This window comes from Thermobia domestica, chromosome 8 (assembly GCF_964235325.1).
Source record: "Thermobia domestica chromosome 8, izTheDome1.hap1.1, whole genome shotgun sequence".
Taxonomy (NCBI): domain Eukaryota; kingdom Metazoa; phylum Arthropoda; class Insecta; order Zygentoma; family Lepismatidae; genus Thermobia; species Thermobia domestica.
In genome coordinates, this window is record NC_137461.1 from 226,618,047 (window position 1) to 226,641,687 (window position 23,641).

At 32.7% G+C, this 23,641-nt stretch overlaps 2 protein-coding genes across 2 annotated transcripts in view; one reads left to right on the forward strand and one right to left on the reverse strand.

Annotated features, from left to right (window-relative positions):
- LOC145692485 (ATP-binding cassette subfamily C member 4-like) overlaps positions 1-11,214 on the reverse strand; it is a 59,765-nt gene extending 48,551 nt beyond the window's left edge. Inside the window, exons 1-3 of the mRNA XM_081767793.1 lie at positions 11,018-11,214; positions 9,468-9,754; positions 1,624-1,807 (exon numbers count right to left, since the gene is read on the reverse strand). Coding sequence (XP_081623919.1) covers positions 1,624-1,807; positions 9,468-9,754; positions 11,018-11,206 — 660 coding nt within the window. The 5' untranslated portion in view covers positions 11,207-11,214. The remainder of the gene's footprint in view (positions 1-1,623; positions 1,808-9,467; positions 9,755-11,017) is intronic.
- Positions 1-23,641, forward strand: part of LOC145692488 (ATP-binding cassette sub-family C member 4-like) — a 357,392-nt gene that overhangs the window by 15,856 nt on the left and 317,895 nt on the right. Inside the window, exon 2 of the mRNA XM_081767796.1 lies at positions 1,058-1,171. The gene's annotated coding sequence lies outside the window, so the exon portion shown is untranslated. The remainder of the gene's footprint in view (positions 1-1,057; positions 1,172-23,641) is intronic.

Consider the following 23,641-nt stretch of genomic DNA (forward strand, 5'->3'; position numbering starts at 1 on the left):
CTTCACAACAGACATTTAACTAAATATGTCCAGTTGCCATCGCCAACAGTTTGAACAGCAGTGACTTTTTTCTCTGTGAGTGCAAATTGTCATACTAGGAGATAAAACCAGACATAATATGACATTTTAATATAAAAAAGGTGCTTTTGCAAGAAATATGATTGTTGGTGTAAACGTTGATATGATCTGAAAATTTTGTAGAAAAGTAAACGTACCAGGAATCCTAGCACTTCTGTAGTCCGATAGAAAGAAAATAAAGTAACAGAAAGTACAATAGCATGAAAGAAGGAGCTAGGAGATGGATCGAGTAAAAAGTACTGCATTTTCTTCACCTTTCACATATATTAAACAAGCTGTAAAGTAGTATCGATACTAGATGCCACATTATCTTATAAGTAACTTATATGGAACCTTATTGTCAGGAACTGTGCAGCGTGAACGTTTACTAATGAGGGTATATAAAACGAGAATTGTGTATGTTGTATATAAATTCGAATGGTCATTTCAAAGTTGTGAACCGGCACGCGATATCTACTATCACAATTGCATATTAAGGAATGTTAACTGAAAAGGGAAGTCATTTATACGTAATTGCACAGGTAAATTGGTTAAATGGAATTTCTCTAAGATAAAACTGTACGGGTTGTAACATATTATGTATAAGAAGTACGTATCAGATATTTCATGCAGGTATTTGTTTACTTTCATAAACAATATACATATAAAATTAATCTAGGTTCTATAGCAATCCTGCATGTCTGAGAGTCCAAAATAATTGAAGAGGAACTTTAAACTTTATAATATATATATATATATATATATATATATATATATATATGCTCCTAGTCTTAAATTTATAAGAATTATGCCATAAACAAATTATTTCCTATTAAAGATGTGAACAGTATATCTAATATATTTTTCTTATTGATTGTTCGATAATCAATAAAGGCTTTAACTTCATTCATTCAATGAAATAATTTTATTCCTTTGTGGTCAAATCAGAATACAATCAAAATATTTTGTTTGATGGTACATAATTTTCATTACTTTACAGATTTGCATAACATTTTCCAATCTCTGATGGCCAGTATCTAGAACCATGAGAGTCTGCTATTCATCTTCCTTTTCATGTAAAAAAAATGTAAAGGACCTGTATTGCAATTAATAGGTAAGTTATGTTAATGCATTGAACACTCATTTAAAGTTCCGAGACTTTTTATTCCTAGATACGCTGACAATAATAGCTTATATTATTATCACAAAGTATATTTCTTTGTATTATGATAGTTATAAACCAATTATATTTAGTCATTTGGTAGAATATTATGTAGTACAATGTTGATTTTTAGAAGTTGCGTATGGTTAATTCTTCATTTATTGTTAATTTATTATGTGTTTCCGTGAATATACAGTATGAGGTATACTTCATCGGTTGCAACTAATTATCATAGTTAAAGTGTATAAAAATACACTGTTTTGTTTTCCTTTATATTTGGAGAGCAGTAACCTGTTTTGTGTTCCTTTATATTTGGAAAGCGATATAAGAAAGATAATGTAATATGTGAAACACACTGTTCATTTTAAAGTACTCTGTATTAAAAAGTATAACATAATACATACATTTTCTAAAAGTACAATTTCTGTGGCATCTTCGAGAAATTGGAGTTGATGTGTAACTAATACGCAGGCAGCATCCTTCAGTAAAGTCTTAATAGCGTTTTCGAAGATTACCTTACCCACGTGAGCATCAACTGCGGATAATGGATCATCCAGTAAGTAAATGTCTGCCTTACGATACAGGGCTCTGAAAATATTGATAAATAGTTATCTTATTTTTTTCTGAAATATCTTATTGCGTGTAGCAATAATCTTAGTATGAAGCAATGACGTCTTCCCTGAGTGCGCAAGTCGTATATTAACGCTTAATGATAAATGAATGAAAAAGAAAATATTAATTCATATTTAATTTTACTAAATCCTCAAACTCGGTTTTCCTTTGTTTCTTTTGAATGAAACAATTAATGAGGCACTGCAATGCGGCAGTTAGCCTTACGATGAGGCAACTAGACAAGCAAGTCGTTTTCAGTGCTCTAGGTAAACATGACTCCAAAAGTGCATTACCACCTGCAATTCTCATTTTCCTATAATAGTAGGCAACCCAAAAAGCCCGATCGTTGTGTTGGTTGAAAATTCGAAAGGCGTTGGACTAAACATCAATTCTGTTACAAATATATCAATGTGGTAAACTGCAAAACAGAGAATAAAGTAAATTGTTAAACATGACGGTTTTATTATTGTGAGGAAAATAGATTGCATAAAAAGTTACAAAATGATCATACGTAAGCAGTCGAAACAAAATGAATGGTAAGAAATAGGTATCAGAGGAGGGCAGTTTCTTTCCTTTAAAAAAAAAACTGGGAAATAAGAAAAAAGTTTACATAACGTAAAGGTTTAATATAAACGCTTAACAGCACAGGAAACGGAAACAGAGAGAAACAGACTAAGAAACACCATTAGCGTAGTAGATTTGCAGCCCTCCCATGCAAGATAAACAGACCGGACCCTACTTGTAAGCCCTTATTATTATTATTATTATTATTATTATTATTATTATTATTATTATTATTATTATTATTATTATTATTAAAAATCGTTCCCTTTCCCAACCTCTGATTCTGCCTAAGAGCATGTCTGCGTATAGCGGTCATATGTGCAGTTTTTGTCAATGAGCAATCTCAAAGGCCAAATGGGATGAAAATCTCCGAGAGAGAGGAACAAACACATTTTCTTATGATAAATTCTTGGTCAAAGTTTGAAGCACTTGTTTTTGACAGGTGATTTTTCTTTCTTTCTTTTTCGGAAAGAGAAAAAATTGGCGCGTAATACTGCAAATTTGCAAAGTGGATTTATTTACATTGCTATTTGTGGTAATAAAGAAATTGTCATTGGAAGACATTATTGTAAAAATTAAGATCTGTTTTGGCACCCATCGCAAGTCTTAGGGGCCCCTATGCCTCGCTTCTCCAAGATCGATATCGAAAATTTAGGATACGGATACATCGATGTTAAGAAATAGGTATCGAATATTCATACGTGTTAATATCGACATGACAATATTGGTATACTGATATATCGCACAGGCCTAGATCCAAGAAATGATGCTAGAAATATACTGGAATCAATAATCAAAATCTAAATATGTTCTTGCATTCCGTATCCAACGTTGACAGAGAAGGGAATGAACCCGAGCAAACATTTTAAGCCCCAAAAATTTGTTAAAATAAAAGTAGTTATACTTCCCCCTTAATAGAAAATTATTATTGTAATTTATCTTATACCTCTGTTTCTGATTGTTATCACAAATCAGGACAGTACACATACTTTACATAGTAAAGCAATATACTCTATATTTTTTCACAAATAAGCAAACCAGAAGATGAAATTCTTGTGATAATAAATTGAAACGTTCTAGAAAATAATCATAATTCATTGTCCTTAACACAATAAAAGACATCTCCATTTTGTTGAGATAGTAATTTTTTAAATATATAAGTCCCCTATCCCGGGCTAATTGTTGCTACAGGGGTTTCGAGGTAATCGGTACGGAAAGGGTAAAGTCTGTTGACTCTCAGATCTCGACAGTTTGTTAAAAGAGATTTAATAATTCATGTTGTTATTTCTTCGTTACAAAACACTTCTGATTGACTATAGTCATGATGAATTACTGAATTTATACACTCCACATAAAAAAGCGACAGATAACATCTTTCTGCTAGGCCATCCAATATATACTTCCTTGTCCTACAATCGTGTCTGGCAGAGAGACCCCTCTCTCTCCTCCTTTTCTCTCTCCCACATTAAAATGTGCAACAACACGAGCACAATTCTAATTTCAAACTATACATGTATTAGTGTCAATAAAGTGAAAGAATAAAAATGAGACAAAAGGAGATTTATAAGTTGATCTAGAGGGAAATTAAACATATCTCAATGAAAAATTGAAAGCAATAGATATCTGTAAGAGGTACTTAAGTGAGACAGAGAGAGGAAAGGACATAGAAGAAGAAAAAGAAACGGGAGCACGGATAAAATTATTGAATTTAAACGTAGTAATGAAAGAACCTAACATTATAAAGTTCTGTTTCCAGAAATCCAACAGTAATATAGTTTTTTGTTTTAATTTTTGTTAGAACTATTTAAATAAATATGTAGAGGATGCTTGAAAAATTCCTTAAGTACTTTCAAAATGAATACCAAACATGGTCACCAAATTAAGTACTCAATATCCATTGAAACTGAAAAGTACCGATCACATCTAGAATCATGCCAAAAGTTTAACACATATCCTGTGTTTCCGCGTGGTTCGGTTGGAAATTCGGTAATGTTCATTAAACGTACAAATCTGACATACATTATAATAAACCTAGTAGGTAGCGTAGATCATACATTTCATAAAAGACTATTAATGCAAACTGAACAAAAAATAAAAATCAACGTTGGTATCGAATGTTTTATGAGAAAAAACAGTACCTGATGACGATTCGAACCAAGATTTTCCTTTTGGAAGTCTAGGACGGTGCCAATACACCAACGGTTATTCTACCCGAAACATATTTAACTAAACGTACAACGTTTCTTTCTAAGAACAATAACATGAAAAGAGGATACTACAGACGAATTAAGTGTTCGGATTGTCCTAGTAGTCCCAATAGTTATTATTTGCCCTTACCCAACCAACATTTTTAAATCGTCTATCATGATACAGGTGTTTGCCTCCACATTCTTACGGATTGCTTGTTTAGTATAAGAAGTCACTCTTTGACTCTTCACGCTTACTTTGTGAAAAATGGCGTTTACATTCAAAATAATAGTAATTATGGTTGAATTTATTTGGATATAATTTTAAAATAAAGAAAAGAATAAAAACAATACGCAAGGACAAAAGTTACTGGTATTAAATACCTAGGTATTATCAATAATAATTACTACGAAAGATTAAAACGAACATTTGTGCTTCTAACGATGAAACTTTACATGTTTCGTTAAAATATGTAAAGATCCACTGAGTTCTATAGTTCCCAATGGACTTGAACCTGTGTCCACGAGCACAAGACGAAAGTAAATAATTTTGTAACGCTGCACACAAGCTTGAGTTATTCAACAATTACATGTGCAGTACTGGTCCCGACTTTTATGTATACATAAGATCGATCCTATCTAATATCATACGGACTTTATGGTGGATAAACACCGCGTGCGTGGATTTTCTGGAAACGGAAAATAATGATACAGAAGAAATGCCTAATCTTCAAAGAACATTCGTTAGATTGACTCCACATATTGATATTATTATTCGCTGAAATAACAACTACACAGTGAAGCTGAACACATATTATTATTATTATTATTATTATTATTATTATTATTATTATTATTATTATTATAAGCGTACTTCCCCATGCCGTAAGCGTCGATGGACCACTGATGAGCAACTAGCGACATCTCACCAAAAGCGACGACGCGCGTCTATTTACTTTATTTCGTGGTCCTCTAATATTCACTTTCAAATGATTAGTGACAGTTGCCATCTGAATTCAAACAATTATACGCATTCATCTCAAGATTTTTCACTTCGTGATGTTGAGGCAGGGGTTACTCTTGATCCCTAGAGCTAACTTTATGAACAATGCATCAGAAGAAAATAATCTAATATAAATAAGAGTTTGTTTGTGTATTTGTCTGTCTGTGTGCGGCCTTGGGATCAGACGAGTGGACCGAGTTACCAAAATTTGGTCACAGGTACCTTTGTCCAGGCCTCAGATCATGACGAACAAAGAGGGTCTCAGGGAAGCAGGCGTTTACCATGACTAGGGATTAGCACGAGACGAGTCGAGACAGGATTTTCCTGACAAAATTCGAGTCGGGACACGGCTCTTCCAATAGAGAAATATACATTTTTCAAGTCGAGACATTACTTTTACAGCACATTTTCGAGACGAGACAGTCACAAACCTTGTCTCGTGCGCATCCCTAACCGGGACCGCGCTGGGAACCAGACAAGTTGACCGAGAGTTATCAAATTTCGGAAACGGATACCTTGATTCAGGCTCCAGACCAAGGCGAAACATTCTTATCAAAATCCGAACCAGGGGGATCTCACGGGTAGCATTCACCGGGACCGACTTGAGGACTAGACAAGTGAAACGATAGTTACCAAATTTTGGTCAAGGATACCTGGGTCCAAATCCCAGACCAAGGCGAAGCACTTTTGTTAAATTCGAACCAGGGAGGTCTCAGGGGGGACGTTTACCGAGGCATGTAAAAGTAATAGAAAATGACTGATATTACTCTAGAATTCATTGTTTTCGCGTTCGCTGAAATCAATGGTGAAACTCCGATCGCATTAAATTCCAAACTCACCCTATTTGGCTGCGGAAAGAGGATGAACCGGGGCGGGATAAAGAGACATGTAAAAGTAATCAAAAATGATCGATATTAAGTGTCAAATCCATAATTTTCGCGGTCGCTGAAATCAATGTTGACACTTCAATTAGCGATGACTTGCAAATTCACCTACCATTGTATGCGGGTCTGGGGGCAGCGGCGGGATACTGCGTTATGTAAAAAAGTGCCCCAAAAGACCGATATTAGTGTCAAAACCATACTTTTCGCGGTCGCTGAAATAAATGGTGATACTCCCACATGCTTTGATTTCCAAATACTACCACCCATTCGAAGAATGAGTATATTCAGCTAGTATATAATAATACCGCATGCATACGACTGGGGATAGTTCGTGTTGTCGTCTAGCGTGTTCATTCTATCATTACGAATTACAACGTTATATCCGCAATAAGTGGAATCGAGAGTGGATATTCGGAACAGACGAATGTTCAGAAATGATTAGAAAATGGCTGCTTTTGGGTTATTTCAAGAGTGATTTTATTTATATTAATTTCACACAAAATTCGTTTCCATCCTATAATTCTTGAATTTGTTTTATCCACGTATGAAATGAGAAATATGCAAGATTTGATACGTCTATAAGGAACCAACATCCAAATTTCCATTTAAACATTTGTAACTTTTCATTATGATACAATTTCGACTTCTAATGTAGGCTTTTTCTGATAAAGATTTAACAGTAAAATAGGATAAACTCAATTTTTCTTTGCTTTTTTCTATATTTTCTTTTTCTTTTATGTTTTGTTCAGTTTGTATTAATAGTCTCGAATGAAAGGTATGACCTATGCTATCTACAGATTTATTATAATGTATTTAAGATCTTTACATTTAATGAATACTACCGAATTTCCAACCGAACCACGCGGAAAGATAGGATGTGTGTTAAACTTTAGGCATGATCTAGATGTGTCTCGGAATTTTTTAGTTTCAATAGAAATTGAGTACTTAATTTGAACACCAAGTTTGGTATTCATTTTGAAACTGACTTAATGATATTTTCAAGCATCCTCTACATATTTAATTGAATAGTTCTGACAAAAATTAAAATAAAAATCGTTATTCGTATATTACTGTTGGATTTCTGGAAACGGAACTTTATAATGTTAGGTTCTTTTCTCACTGTTTAAATCCAATATTTTTATCTGTGCTCCCGTTTCTTTTTTTTTCTTATATATCTTTTTCTCCCTCTGTCTCACTTCCGTACCACTAACAGATATCTATTGGTTTCAATTTTTCATTGAGATATGTTTAAGTTTCTCTTTGCATTAACTTATGAATCTCGTTTCGTCTCATTTACATTCTTTCACTTTATTAACACTAACACATGTATATTTTGATATTAGAATTGTGTCTCGTGTTGTTGCTGAATTTACTATGGGAAAGAGGAAAGGAAGAGAGAGGGGGTCTCTCTACCAGACACGATTGTGGGGTAAGAAGGTATATATTGGATGGCCTAGCAGAAAGATGTTATCTGTCGCTTTTTTATGTGAAGTGTATAAATTCAGTAATTCATCATGAACATAGTCAATCAGAAGTGTTTTGTAACGAAGAAATAACAACATGAATTATTAAGTCTCTTTTAACAAACTGTCGAGATCTGAGAGTCAACAGACTTTACCCTTTCCGTACCGATTACCTAGAAATCCCGGTAGCAACAATTAGCCCGGGATAGGGGACTTATATATTAAAAATGACTATCTCAAAAAAATGGAGACGTCTTTTATTGTGAGAGAAAGAAGGAATTAAATCTCTTATTTCTAGTTCTATTAATCTTATAGTTCTGAGTCTCTGTCAAAATTACTGACAGAAATAAGGACAATGAATTATGATTATTTTCTAGAACGTTCCAATTTATTATCACAAGAATTTCATGTTCTGGTTTGCTTATTTGTGAAAAAATATAGAGTATATTGCTTTACTATGTAAAGTAGGTGTACTGTCCCTGATTTGTGATAACAATCAGAAACAGAGGTATAAGATAAATTACAGTAATAATTTTCTATTAAGGGGGAAGTATAACTACTTTTATTTTAACAAAGTTTTGGGGCTTAAAATGTTTGTTCGGATTCATTCCCTTCTCTGTCAACGTTGGATACGGAATGCAAGAACATATTTAGATTTTGATTATTGATTCCAGTGTATTTCAAGCATCATTTCTCGGATCTATGCCTGTGCGGTATGTCGATATATCGATATCGTCGATATCAATAGTGACACATATGAACATTCAATTTCGCAAATACATCAACATTGATGTATCCATATCGTAAATTTTCGATATCGATCTTGAGGGGCGAGGCAGAGTTGGCCCCTAAGACTTGAGATGGGTGACAAAACAGAACTTAACTTTTACAATAATGTTTTTCAATGACAGTTTCTTTATTACCACAAATAGTAATGTAAATAAATCCACTTGGAAATTTGCAATATTATATACTGTAATTTCTTACACGCCAAAACTTTTCTCTTCCCGGAAAAGAAAGAAAGAAAAAAACACGTGTCAAAAACAAGCCTTCGAACTTTGATTTAGAATTTATCATAAGAAAGTGTGTTTGTTCCTCTCTCTCGGAGATTTCCATCCCATTTGGTCTTTGAGACCGCTCATTGACAAAAACTGCACACATGAACGCCTTGCTCAGTCATACTTTCGTAAATGTAATAGGTTGTGTGTATTCTAATAATAAAGCAGTTAGAACAGTCCCACTAAAACACTTCAAATCAATGAACTTAAGTAAGAGCTTCTATATTTATAATAAAACTATACGCACTTTCTTTCATTCACTAAAAAGAAACATAAATGTTTGGTACTATTGTGACGTGTTATATTCTAACCAATATTTTTTTCTTAAATATCTATATAATAAAGTATATTGGTCTTTAGCGTGTTTCGTTTCAGATACTAAAGTTTAAATAATTTCCCTGTTTGCATGGATAACATCTTCCTTTAGCTATAATAGCATCTCATGTTTAATTAGTAAATATAAGATATTCTAACCTACCTTGCAAGATTAATTCGAGCCTTTTGACCACCACTAAGTATTAATCCTCTATCTCCAACAAGCGAGGAATCCCCAAATGGGAATTGTGTGAAATCTGTCTCCAACGCACATACTTTCACAACTTCATTGTAGCGTTCGCTATAAAAAGGTTGACCAAATAGTATGTTATCACGTACAGATCCCTGAAACAACCATGGTTCTTGTGATGCATATGAAATTCTTCCACGTAACACAATACTCCCATCAGAGTAAGGCAATTCTCCCAAAATAGTATGCAACAGTGATGTCTAGAGAAATGGAATAATGTATAAAATTAGATAAATATATTATAAAAGTGTAGCAGATGCACAACTTACGAATAAGAACTCTGTCTAGTATGGTGTATTCTTATTAGTGTGAAATGGTTTTTCATTAGAAAAATGTTTTAAATTATGGTTCTATTGTAGTGAGTGGATGTATTTTGATAAGAGTTTAAAGACTTAGATACTTAGGTAGTATTACAACCTGTCAATTTAGAGCCTGTAGGGACATTTTAACCTCTGGTCTATGGCAATCTGTGATAGAACACATCATTTTTGCACATTTGGTATAACAATAACATTTATTGATTGATAAGCATAAATTAAAACAAAGTTAAGATTGATTACATGTGTATAGAGTATGGCATGTTATAAATGAAACAGAGTAACAAATACACGAAGGATCTGTTTCTAGCTCAGATACTAACGAGAAACAAAGTTTAGAGACAGAATTGTGAGACAACTTACAGCATTAGATTGATAGGCAAAATCGTTTGGAATCTAAACCTATTCATGATGACTGACAATTACCCGAGTGCTTGGCTTGTACTCTGGAACAATAAAGTGGTTTAGATCTCAAGCCACAGAATGATCCAAATTTCTGAAATGTACCTTTAATACACTTTTTTTGCTACTTTTAAATATTACATATGTGACTGCTGTCGCTAGAAATACCCAATAATTTCAGATAGCTATACAGGAATAAGTTTTGTTTCTTTATTTAAAGTACATAACAAACTAATTAATCTTGTAAAAAGACTAAATTACAGTTTGACGTTTACGTACATGACAAAAACAAGGCAATGTTTTCGTTTCTGTACAGTCAGAAACAATATTAAGTATAGGTTGGAGCTATTATTTCTTATACATCCAACCTATACTTAATATTGTTTCTGACTGTACATATAATGTTCTTGAATTTGTTTGGCAAAAACAGATTGATTGTTTCCGGAAATGGTTCTTTGTGACATTTTATGTAACAATATTTATTTAGATCTGTTTATAATACAAAATAAAATAGTTGTATATTTTATCTTATAAAAATTATAAAATTAAAATTCAAACAGTTCCTAATTTTACCCAGTAATTAGATATTTAAAATACAATACGAACACGAACTGAAACTAGAGACTCTCTGAAAAAAAAGAAAGAAAATCAAGGAGAAAAATGTAATTGTATTTAAAATCGTAAGTAATTTTATCTAAAAAAAAAATACGTATCGACACGTTACAACTGGATTACTTTACTCACTTTCCCTGATCCAACTTGTCCAATTATCATCATTAAATCTCCACGGTAAACTTCAAGACTCACGTTGGTTAGTGTATTTTCTTGTAATGTATTGTTCCATTTTGCTGTTAAATGTTCAATATATATTAATGGATTACTTTGATTTGCTGTCACAGAGATGTTGTGAACTTGAGATAAAAATTCATCCATGTGAAGGAATTTCTGCAAAGTCACAAACAGAACATGATAATTCTTTTAAAAAATATTTTATGACATTATCATATTACCCTCTAAATTGTTATTGCTATCCAAGAATCATAACAATGTTCTTATTGTATTTATATATTCTATATCTAATTACTTTTCTTTAAAAAATACGTGCATATTTATTGTCAAAGTTATCAGAAATGATGGGCAATGGAGTTGAGTTGATTTTGAGTTTAACGTCCCTTTCAGCAGTAAAGCTATATGAGACGGGACCTATTGATCAACATGGAATCCGAACCACATGATACACAATGGATAACACTTGTTAGGAAATCGCTGAATCTGCGTAGCTACGCATGAGTCAACCAACTTGATCATTTATAATATTGGTAAAAATGTAAGGAAAAGGTTTAATATCAGTGTCAATGGAATTATCTGACAATTGACAATTTACTATTAATTAATTACTTGCTAAACAAGAGGTAGTTACTAAATTAACCTCAAGCACATGCAAAAATTATATTTTTTCTTACAATACACAGCTTTTTAATATAATAATGTTTCAAATAATTTTACATGAACTTATTACTTCTTAATACGACAATACATATAAAGGTACTATTTATTTTTAAAATATCGTAAAACATATATGAATATAAAATATCTAAACACAGTAAATAAATTATCAGGTTCTTGCGTCTCAATAGAAGTTCAGGAGGTAAAATGATATTATAAAGTATCAAAAGTATAACATAAAAATATTATGGTCCTTAACAGGCAATAACAATAACACATGTTATGAAATGACTGAATCTCCTTAGGTATGCATGAGTCATGATACTTTACAAAGTAAGTTGTAAATTTTCATACTTTCGATTTCCGAAACAGAAATGATCTACATATGGAAAGTATGAAGAGTTACTACATACTGTATAAAACCCATGTAACAGCAGTAACTGGGAAATTCTTGTTTCACAACAAAGAGAACAGAAACTCATAACATTTTTTTTTTAAAGTTTGTCGTACTTTTTGAATAAAGGTCTTGAGATATTAACGTTTATTTATCGTAGAACATAGTGTTTGCATAAGCAGCATGGGTTATGCAACTTAATTATGATCATTCAGTAGTTGTAGAAAAGTGAAAATAGTACTTATACGATCTCTGACTCTAGACAGTAAATTATCCAAAATAAACAAGCCAATTAAAATGTCGAAGAACCAACAATGTAGTGCTTTACATGAAAATATGATTACATTTTAATCAAGATGAGTCTGTTTCACATTGCTCTTCGTGTTATAGACTATCTTCAATAATATTTTCGAAGTAATAATTTACTAGCTTAAACTTAGGATTATCTACGACTACTCAAGCTATCACAACTTACTAGATGCCGCATGTTGCATTCAAGCACAAAGCATTATGAGTGCTTGTGATAACAAATAGAATAAAATATCAACAATTGCTGTAAGACACATATCATAAGATCATTTTCATGCATTTCCATTTAAGTTCTTAATTCAAATGTGCAAGAACTGGTATCAGTGTCATGTAGAGTTTGCTTAGATTTTAACGTTCCTCTTTAGCACCAACGGTATGTGAGTCGTAGACTTACTGGTTATCTTAACATGGAGACATCTTCGAGGAGTATTCATTTTTGTAATCAAATAGTAGAATAATATAAGGTTAGAATTTATTGAGATGAGTTGTAACAACCTAGATTACATTGAATAGTCAGTAAATATTGTCGATAAAAAAGTTACTGTAGATCAGGTAATTTCAATTCTTCAAAATTTTGAATAATATTGATACCACCTCTGACATAATCTGGATTGACTTCAACTTGTCTTATAACTTAAGGAATGATGAGGATAAAATTCAAGTTTTCTATGATATTACATTTTCTAATGCAAGTAATACTGATATCTTGTTTACACAAGTCATAAACCAAATTTTCGTAAAAATTATTGGTTTCTGTAATATACAATGTATGGAAATTATCACATGGACTTCACTAGAATGAACATTTTGCAAATCATTGTATTATTTATTTTTTATTCTATTGACAAGTACTTCTTCTGTTGTGATTATTATTTATATACCTATATACAGGGTGAGCGTTTCGATAATTGATTCGATGTCCAGAAATGGTTGGATTGTATCTCTGGATATGTACTCTGTGATGCCATCTTGCTGGATCCAAACGTTTGGCATTTTCAAACTGCAGGGTACAAACCTTCTTAAATCCTCACCCGGTATCGAGCACCAATCCTTCTTCCTTGTTATTGCCATCTTCGAAGAAGCAAGGCCTAATGATTCTCTTAAACGTAATATCACACCATATTGTACACTTCACAGGATGTATTGGACGTTGGTAGATAACCTCATGAATTCTCGGTACCCCAAAACCTGCAATTTTATTTCCTTACGTACTCATGAAAGTAGAAGTGTTCTTCGTCACTTATAACCAAATTGTGAAGAAAATCTGCGTCCTCAGAAGTCAACTGCTGAATACGCGTAGCAAATCTGACGTAAAGCCCTCTTTTGCAGTAAATGCGTCAGTGGCATTATGTACGGGTAAAGGTGCAAGTCATGTTTTAATATGCGATTCACTATCGTTTGACTCGCTCTAACGTGGCCAGCCCGTCTTGTGAAAAACTCTGTTTCTTCGATACTCATCCGAGCAGGTTCAATTGCTGCATCTCTTCTTGCCGAGCGTGGTCTTTTCGATAGTGGCAAATCAGCTATCGAACCGTGTTGCCTAAAATGTCCAATCACTGATTCAAACACTCCCTGGCACAATCAGTGATTTCCCTGGCACTGAACTGGCGGTGATACGCTCTATTTGTTAAGACAATTGATCTTTGTTTTTCAAAATTCAATTAAACAATTTTCGTTCTCTGCGCAACTGTGGATTTTTCATCTCGCATTTTCTGGACGTCTACTTCATACAATTTGCAAAATAAGAGGTAAATGATGGTTTGAACATTTTCCTCATTCTTATACTACGGCGTTCATAACGAATATTTACATTACTCTTTTTCTCATGGAAAATATTACGTTTTGCAATACCTTCGTGAATTATGACATACTCTGTAGAATTCACAAATCAATGTCTAAACTAGTCATTATTTATTTATTTATTTATTTATTTATTTATTTATTTTCCAATTAACAACTTTCATCATTTTTACTCATAAATGCAGCATTAACCAACTAGCCATTAGTTGTAATTCCACAGAATGACTACGAATGATCCATTGTCCGGTTTTCCTTACTCAGCAGTGAGCCTTCTAGTTTTATAAATTGTAGCGTAAGCTTACCTAACTATATTTCTTTTTACTCAAAAGTTTATTGATAATACAAAAAGAAGCAAAGAAACAGTTTTTAGCATTAAGATGTATAATAATTTGCAAATAGAAGTAATGTGTACTTTCTTAGTAGCTTCATATTTCTGTAATTTTAATATTGACTTGCTTTCCAAACTTACCTCAATTCTTTTTATTGACACTTGAGTCATTAGAACTCCCATCATTCCCTTTAATAACCCAACAAATGTTGATACTTTTAAAGTCTCAATTGAAGTGATTGATACAAAAACCTGAAACAGAAGATGAAACTTTTGCCTTTAAATGTTTTAACATGAATAACAAAAAAAAAAAAAAAAAAAAAAGTAAGTCGTGCAAGTTCTAAACGTTTTTCTTTGAAAGCTTAGATAGCTTTGGGATACAGATTTCTCCTCGTTTCAATCTGCATTAGCCTATAGGTTTCTTTGGAGTTTAACTCCGCTTTTCAGCAATGGTAGTACACGAGAATCGGATCTAAAGTTTAACCTTGGGTCCACATCACGTGATTTTCTTGCAAGGAGTCTCCAGCGGTGAAGATTAGTTCGCTAACAGTATATCATTTTATTTCGTTTGATTTTACTACTATAATTAAGTATTTTTACTTGTTTCGCTATAGTTACATACCGTTTCAGTCTGAAAATCATTGTTCCTCTTAATTAACTAGTCCTGTAAAATTAGAAAGGTGTTCTTTAAAGGAAGATATAAAACAACGACAGGAATTCTCTGTCGAAAATTACCAAAGAGACAAGTAGATTCACAAACAGTGACTTCACTCCGTCTAAAGCTGGTAATTTGCTGTGGTAGTGTAAGATTTTCCTTGCCATGGTGACTCCCTTGAAAGTCAAGTTGGTGTTTTGATATTCTTGGTAGAAATACTACTTAATTTTAAGTTTCCCAATTAAGCGAATTACTATTGTAATTTTGTTAACACATTTTGACAGGAACACATCTTGTCAGCAAAATACTGTAAATCGTAATTAAATGAAAGCTTTGTGTTCTTTATGCTAATAAGAAACACAAGACCAAGAGTGCAAATTCAAGCTTATTATGAACATGAACTACTTTCTGAGATGACGTTTATCAAGGAAAACATTTATCATCAATTAAGTTTAAAAATATGAAAAGATAGATCTTACCTTTCTGGCAGTCAATTCATCTCCAACAAGAACAATAGTCAGAATAATGCCAAATATTGCAACTATGGTAATCCAAAATGAAATAAGTGATCCGATTGCGTACATAAACATGCTCTTTGTGATGCTTTTAATTTCTTTACTAAAAATAGGAAATAACAAAAGTACAAATTCTGATTATATATTGAAAAATAATGGAATAAATTGTATTAATGCAAATATCTTATTTAGGAGTACCAACAGGACAACATGAGTATAAAACTTTAAATTAACATTGCATCAATGAAAGTAAACAGAGCTGAAGTGTTTAGTAATAAATCATAAAGTATAGAACCCTTAAGTATCCCTATACCCAATCTCTGTATAAGCTGTAATTATTACCTTATTGTAATCAGATATTTTAACATTTCATTATGCATATGTGTGAAGACGTTTTTTAAAGGAGAAATTAAGTGTTAATATAATTTAGAGTTGGTTGTGATTTATTCAAAGGTCGAATAAAAATAGTAAAATGTTACAATCTTATAAGTAGAGAGAATGTGTTTGTGTATGTGTGCCTGAGTTTTTCTAATATTGCTATGTGCGATTAAAATATTAAAAGCTTGAAACAAATGTAAATGCATAGTTTATTACATATGAACAAGAAAAAAGCAACACTGTACACGAACTTGAACCATCAGTTTGCACACATATATTTGCTATGTTCCAAACATGCCAGTTTCTGCCATTTCAAGCAAGAATTGCTTTATTTTTCTGTCACACTGTCGAGGACATATTTCAAAAGGACCCTTATTCACATTACCTTCAGCAGGTAGATTTGCCTCAAATCTATGTTCAGCAATTTTCTCACGTAGTAAGTAATAAAGAGTTCTTTATTAAAGTACAGTTACATTCACGTCTTAAGATGGGCGGGCCATAGAAGGTAATGCCTTCTCTTGAACCAGAGACATCAAATTAATAATATATATAAAAAAGTATAATATATATTGATAAAGGATTTAGTTAACAGATTGTTACTGACTATAACATAAGATGACATTACTTTCAGACCGAGTGTGGTATGCTGGAAGTATTCAAGAACTTACGGTGATTCAGAAAGTCCTGTAAAGTTGTTGCTATGTCGTTGTTCGAGAATAGTAATTTATATCTGCTAAAACGATATAAGTTTTAAAATTAAGATCTAGGTAGGTGAAAAAACGATAAGGTAAAGATTGAGAGGAGCAAACACAACTAGTTGAGAGTAAGTACCAAAAAGAAGACTATTCTGATATGTTCAGCGCGTTAATCAGGATATGGTGGCATGTTAAGACGACAAGGTAACGAGATTTTAATGGCAAAAGCTGCTCCATCACCGGTAATATTGTAAGGAAGTTCAAATCGAAGGATGGTCATGTGGGAATCGAAAACGGTCAGGGGTTTTAAAGGAAGTTCCGTTGAGAGCAATGCAAGCCACTTGATGAAATGATGCCATGGTTTAGAGCGGAACGTTTTGAGTTTGAAGCGAACGAATATTAGCAAAGAATAGTTGGACGTTTTATCTCTTCTGTTTCTGTGTATCCTGTATATGATTGTTAGATTGAGAGTGAAAACAGAAATGTAGATGTAAATTCCTGAATAGTCCCTTGCCATATGAAGATGAAAAATGTCCTATGCAGATTTTGAGGTGTGAGTAAGAATAGCGTAACGCTGTTATAGGAACACATTTTGCACCACTAGTGGGATAAATTGTAAGATGTTTTTCACGGTTGGAAGTGGTAGAAACGAGGTTTGAGTTCCTGCTGAAACATTGGTAGATGTGGAGGACGTGTGAACACATAATTGAACAACAATCTCGGGCTTTTCAGGTAAAGGTTTAAGTTGACTTTTAGAATGGTAAGAGTAAGTAGGATGTTCGCCCTTGCAGATGTTGCAGACAGGATGCTGATTTAGTAATGTGCAGTTTTTAAGTTTATGAGATTCATTGAAACTTATATCTTGTTTTTTTATTTTTTTTATTTCGAAAGTTGTTTGTTTTACCTCTTGTGTTCAAGAAACAAGTAAGTTCTCATATATGGAAGACAATTTAAAGCAATATGAAGTGTTCAGAAACTCTTTTATCGTACAATTGGAGAGAATCATATGTAGCAGGTATTATATTAATGCTTTCAGAACTATAATAATTGTAGGCAAGGAAAAGTATTTTTTACCTATTTAGGCTAAAATTTTCATGTAGATTTCGAAGATCGTCATCGCAAATTGATCACTTTAACGGTTCTCTATGGACTATACAATAACTATTTTTAAAACAAATAACCACAAGCTGTTCTTTATAAGCTTTCTAAAGTATTTTCCCTGCATAAAGTTAGCAACTATAATGTTGGGTTATGGTAATATTAATGTTTCCGATATTATTTACTAAATCCAAAGTAGGTTATAAGAACTGTAGAAAACCAAAGACTGATTTTAAAAACTATTGTAGAGTAATTTGTATTTACTTGTACATTCAATCCCATTTAGTTAGTCTTAACCCAATACATGGAAATTAAATTATTTTCTAATAATCTGGTACAGTGATAGAACAGCTTAAAGAAATAAGACAAACATGCCCCTTGGTTATAGGGATTAAAATTACATGAGTACAAACTCGCACACAAGGGTATAAATTCTAGCATTCTAGTTCTCCATTCTCTTAAATTCTAATATGACCCGTATTTTCTTTCTATTTTTGATATGCTAAAATTTAGTTAATTAGTTTTGTAGTAATGTACTCACTGATAACTTGTTAGAAGCATTACATGGATTTCTCAACACAGTGTGATAAACGTACACCACTACTGGAAGGAGCTTAGAATTAGTCCTATCGTTTATGTAATCATGCATACTTAAAGAATTTCTACCCACCTTCTGATATCACCAACTAAGTTGCAGAAGTGATTTTCCCAGGTGTACATCTTAATTAGACGAATTCCACATATTATTTCGTTCATCAGCCGAATTCTTTCTTCTGAAACTTTTGCTGTCTCTTTCCTCCACTTTGATACCATGTGGCTTATCCAAACTGAGTTTAAATATTGGCAATATTTCATAATCATGTTAGTTAAATATAAGGACACTAGATATTAGTATAACTTGAGCATATTCTACAGTAAATGTATAATAAAACTATTAATGTATTTTAATCAAGGCAATGAAAATATAATCAATGAAAGTTATTAACAGTTTCATTATATTACCAATTTTCATATTCTAACATCGTATTATGTTATCTATTTAACAAAATGCCTAATATTTATTTTATGTATAAAAAGAATATTTGACTTACATTATTTGAAGATTGTACAGTACCCTTTAAATGTGTCAGAGAAGATAAACCTATATCAATATCTCATCTTTATTTTTTTAAATAACCCATTTTGTTTAACTTTAATAGATAGGCAGAAATTTTGTATTCATCTATTGTGTATAAGATAAACATTGCATTAGAACAACAAACTTATAGAGGAATTCCTAGTTACTATTTACCAACTCAAATGCCAAGTCTAAAGCTTGCTCTTTTACATGTATATTCTGCGTATGTCAAGCTCTTTGTTCGACAGTCCGTGTGACACGTTTTCCATAACAAAACACGGAAGTTTAAAGCTTGGAGTATCATAGTCTAAGATGACACTTGCTTTAACCCTTGTTAGTGATCTCTCAGGTCTTTCGATTAGTCGGATCTCTCGGGTGTTGCCGACCAATCGGTAGAGAGAGTTCCTCATCACCACACTACTTTTAATAAACAGTTATATGAACCAAAGAGCTATCGAGGTCATTCTGATACTGGTAGGCCACAAGAAGTCTCTAGGAACAATAGTGCGTCCATGAAGCTAGTATAAAAGAAAGCTACAAGCCAGAGACCCAAGACTGTTTCATATCCAGTCAGAAGAAGGAGTTGGATAGTACCTGTGTTCCAAACTTCGTATTAATGGCCTAAGCACGAACAGAATTTGCTCAATATAGAGAAACGACACCAACTTATGCCAGATATGAGGCTCTATCCCATCGACGTCGGGAAAGAATAAGTCAAGCTGCAAGAATATTATTACAAAATGTCCAATATATCTCCGTGGTGATTTTACTTCTATTCAGTACAATGCTTCCGTATATTTCCAGTCAATTCATACTTGCTGGGAGCATATGCAAAATTTTCAGTAATAGTTCAAAAATATTTTCAATACAAATTCTCTTTGCTAGTGTTATCTTCTGAGATAAGACTTCCACACTGTACGAAATTTCTCATTTACTATTTAAATGTAGATAATTCTTTATTAATTGTCTGATCTTCTTACCTCACCCCTTACCTTATCATTATCCAGATAGTGATAATTACATTTTACAATCAATTTAGTTCTTTTTTCTTGGATTGAAATTCCAAATTTATTATATGTGTTTTCATTCTTTTTATATTCTTTTTATAAAAAACTTTTTCTGTTTTCATTCTTTTTATATTCATATTATCTTGTTCATATTCCTCTCTCCTTTCTAATCCCCTATTTCATGCTTTTCTATCAGACTAGCCGAGTCAAACACGCGTAAGCAATTATTTCAGTGCTTGATAAACAGGAAATAGTAAAAAACTGAAATGTCACTATTTGTACAGTAGTGCCCATTACTCTCAATGACACGCTGCTAGAACCCTGGAAGCATCTTGACGCTCTCCACGCGTAACTCCATAATCACAGTCAAGTTGAATAGGCGTTTTCAATCCATTAAAGTTACAGGAATATCTGAAATGTGATACTGTCGATGCCAAATGATCAACACTCTCTTCCTCGTACACAAATCTTAAGTATCCTTGCCGGCGGTATTTTACCCAAAACACATCAAAATTTGGCACAAATCTTGATTAGAATTAGGTATATAGACATACCCATCTTTCATCAACGGTCAACGTTTTGTTCGATAATCGTGGATGACGATGGTAACAAACGACATTTTTTTGCGGTGCTCCTCCTTCCGAAGTTAAATTTGATCTTCTGCCTGTTCATGAGGAACCAATTTGGAAAACCATTACCTTATCGTCAATTCTTTCTTCAGGATCTCACAAACCGTACTCTTCAAGTATTGACATTCACGGACAAGCTCAAGTGCATTCCAAGCTCTTGATTGATATAATTTTCCCTTATGTGGTCAATTGTTCCAGCCTGTGATGGACAACAATGAAAGCACATCCAGACCTTCTCCAGTATTTATTCTGCCTTCACAGGAACAGCCATCCATTTTCTTCTATGGTACTTGTACTTTTGTATTTATTTTATATTATTATTATTTCCTTTCTCTTCTAAACAGTATTGTGTAAATTCTGGCTTTTTTCCACTGATATTTTCACTATTCCCTACTGATTTTGTAGCAATCTTATGTAAAAGTTGTTAGAAATTCATTCACTGCCCTTTAGTTCTTAACTGTATTAATTATGTGTAATAATTTTGTGTATTTAACAGCTTTCATCAAATTTTCTGTCAAAATCTCTCCATTTTCAGCTTCTCAATACCCAATGTATTTTTGCTTTTCTTTTAGCTATATTTCTAAACTCTTGCGTCCAGGTCAGGCAGCTAAAATTGTGATATAATACTGTCACTAGGACACATTTTCCCTTCTACAAAGTATTCTAAAATATCTCCTGCATCAATGTATTATAATATAATTTACTTCCGTCAATATATTGCGAACTTGCAGTATATGATGCATGATAATTAAGTGCATGATACATTACTGCTAAATGCTTCTGTGACACCATTAAATTAACCGTTATAATTATACTAGACCATTTTGTCCTTATGCATTCTTGTAGATTTCTCTATTTATTGTTGCTTGTATTTACTGATTCACGAGATCGTCGGTATCAACATAAGATCCTTCTTCTTTCCAGTAACATTAACACAAGATCCTTCTGATATTATTATACCATCACTTACATATTCTGAATAAATCCCTCTCTTACAATTACGTATTCAGAATAACTCTCACGTGACTACATCCGTATTCTTCGCCATCCATATTAGAATATCGTAGCTTTAGCGTAGCGTAGCTAGAATACCATAGTGTAGTAAAACTCATATCTGTGCTTTCCTGTTACCTTCCTTCTGGCTTCACATACTCTCAACAAGTGCAAATTATTTTGTTTAATTCTTTTATAAAAAATCTTTCATCCATCTAACATGTTCTTTATTATAAATATGCTCTCATTATTTATACAAACATCTTTCATTTCACTGTTCAATTCTGATCAACAGTGTTCCGCAAGATATTCTATTTCCAGGGATCCGAATAGAAAAGTATTTACCTGCAAAATATTTTGTCTTAGGAAATTTCTTTGTATAAATTGTTCTCCTTCTTCGTAGCATTAACTAGATATTAACAGGAAAAGTAGATAATGGTATGGTATTGTTCTCTATTCGAATCACAACATATCTGCGTAAAACTCACATCTATGGAAAAAGCGACAAATGTATCTTTTCCAAAAGTTTTCAACACTTTAAATCCCCACAAGTCATTCACGAGTACTAAACATATACTTGAATTGATGAGTAGGAAGAACAAAACTTTTCCAAAATAAGCCGTTATACTTAAAGCCAAAAACTATTGTTGAATGCATAGAACAACACATGTCTATGTTTTGATGTAATACTTTGCAAGTTATTAGATAATTTAAAAATGAATTTCGTGTGTTGTACTGCAAAACATAACTTTCTTATTGAAATATTTGTGAAGTGCAATTTTGGACTTGTACTATAATTCTTCCACTCAGCAATTCAATTATTTTAATAGATTATGTTTTACATATAAGGGAAACACTTCTTTTTAGAGGAAACATAATGGAATTGTAGATCCTAGAAACCTTCATTAATTGCATTTGGAACCTTTTCGATCCATGCAGGTAATGTAAATACTATTTTTGTTACTATATTATGGGTACCAATTTAGAAACAATTACTTCATATAACACTTACGGACTTAAAATTATTATATACTGTATATGTAGGAAATATTTAGTTAAGTGATGTTGACAATTAACTCAAATTTATACTTTATTAATTTGTTATGTAAACAACCTTAATTGAAACATTTCAAAAAACAGATCTGTGTAAAACACATCACTAAATAATTATATATATAGTATCTAATTCATATCAAATTTCATATTATTTTCAATAAGCATAAAATGAAATGAAATCTTTCAGTTTTACGTCCCACAGCTATGTCAGCGAGACTAAATGAGACGGTGATGATGAGAAATGAATGAAAAGGTGGAATGAAGAAAGTGGGGGAACCCCGAGAAAACCCACGCACACGGTGTTTGTCCAGCACAAAACTCACTTGGCGCGAGCGGGGACCGAACCAAGGACCCCATGCACCAGAGATGAACGCTCTACCATTGAGCCACCGCGGCCCTTTCAATAAATATAAGATCAAGTAGGTATTGAGATATTACACTTCAGGGATGGCCATCAATCTTTCTTCAGAGACATCTACTGAAGCCTATGACTGACAAATTATATGCAAATAAGGTTTATAAAACCACATCTGTCCTGTCCATCCAGATGTAATGTTTATATATCACAATAGCCCTCAACGGAAGAATCGAATTGGTGTTTATGTGCCACATTCGTATCTGAAGAGTTAAATTATATATCTGTTAAAATTGATCTAATCAAAAGACAAGTTAGTTTTACTTACATTGTAAAGGAATCACGCAAAAAATTACAATAACACCAGCAAATGCAGGATAACCAACATTAGCCCACATGATGTATGTTATACTAATAAGTACAAAAGGTCCACACAACGCCAACATGGTCGCACACAGGGAGTTATCCAAGAAGTTCAAATCCGTGGACACGAGACTCATAACTTCACCAACAGAAGTCTTGGAAAAAGCTGCTTTATTCAACCTAAGCAACTGTGAATTAAATACACAGAGAAAATATATTAATTTTGTCGT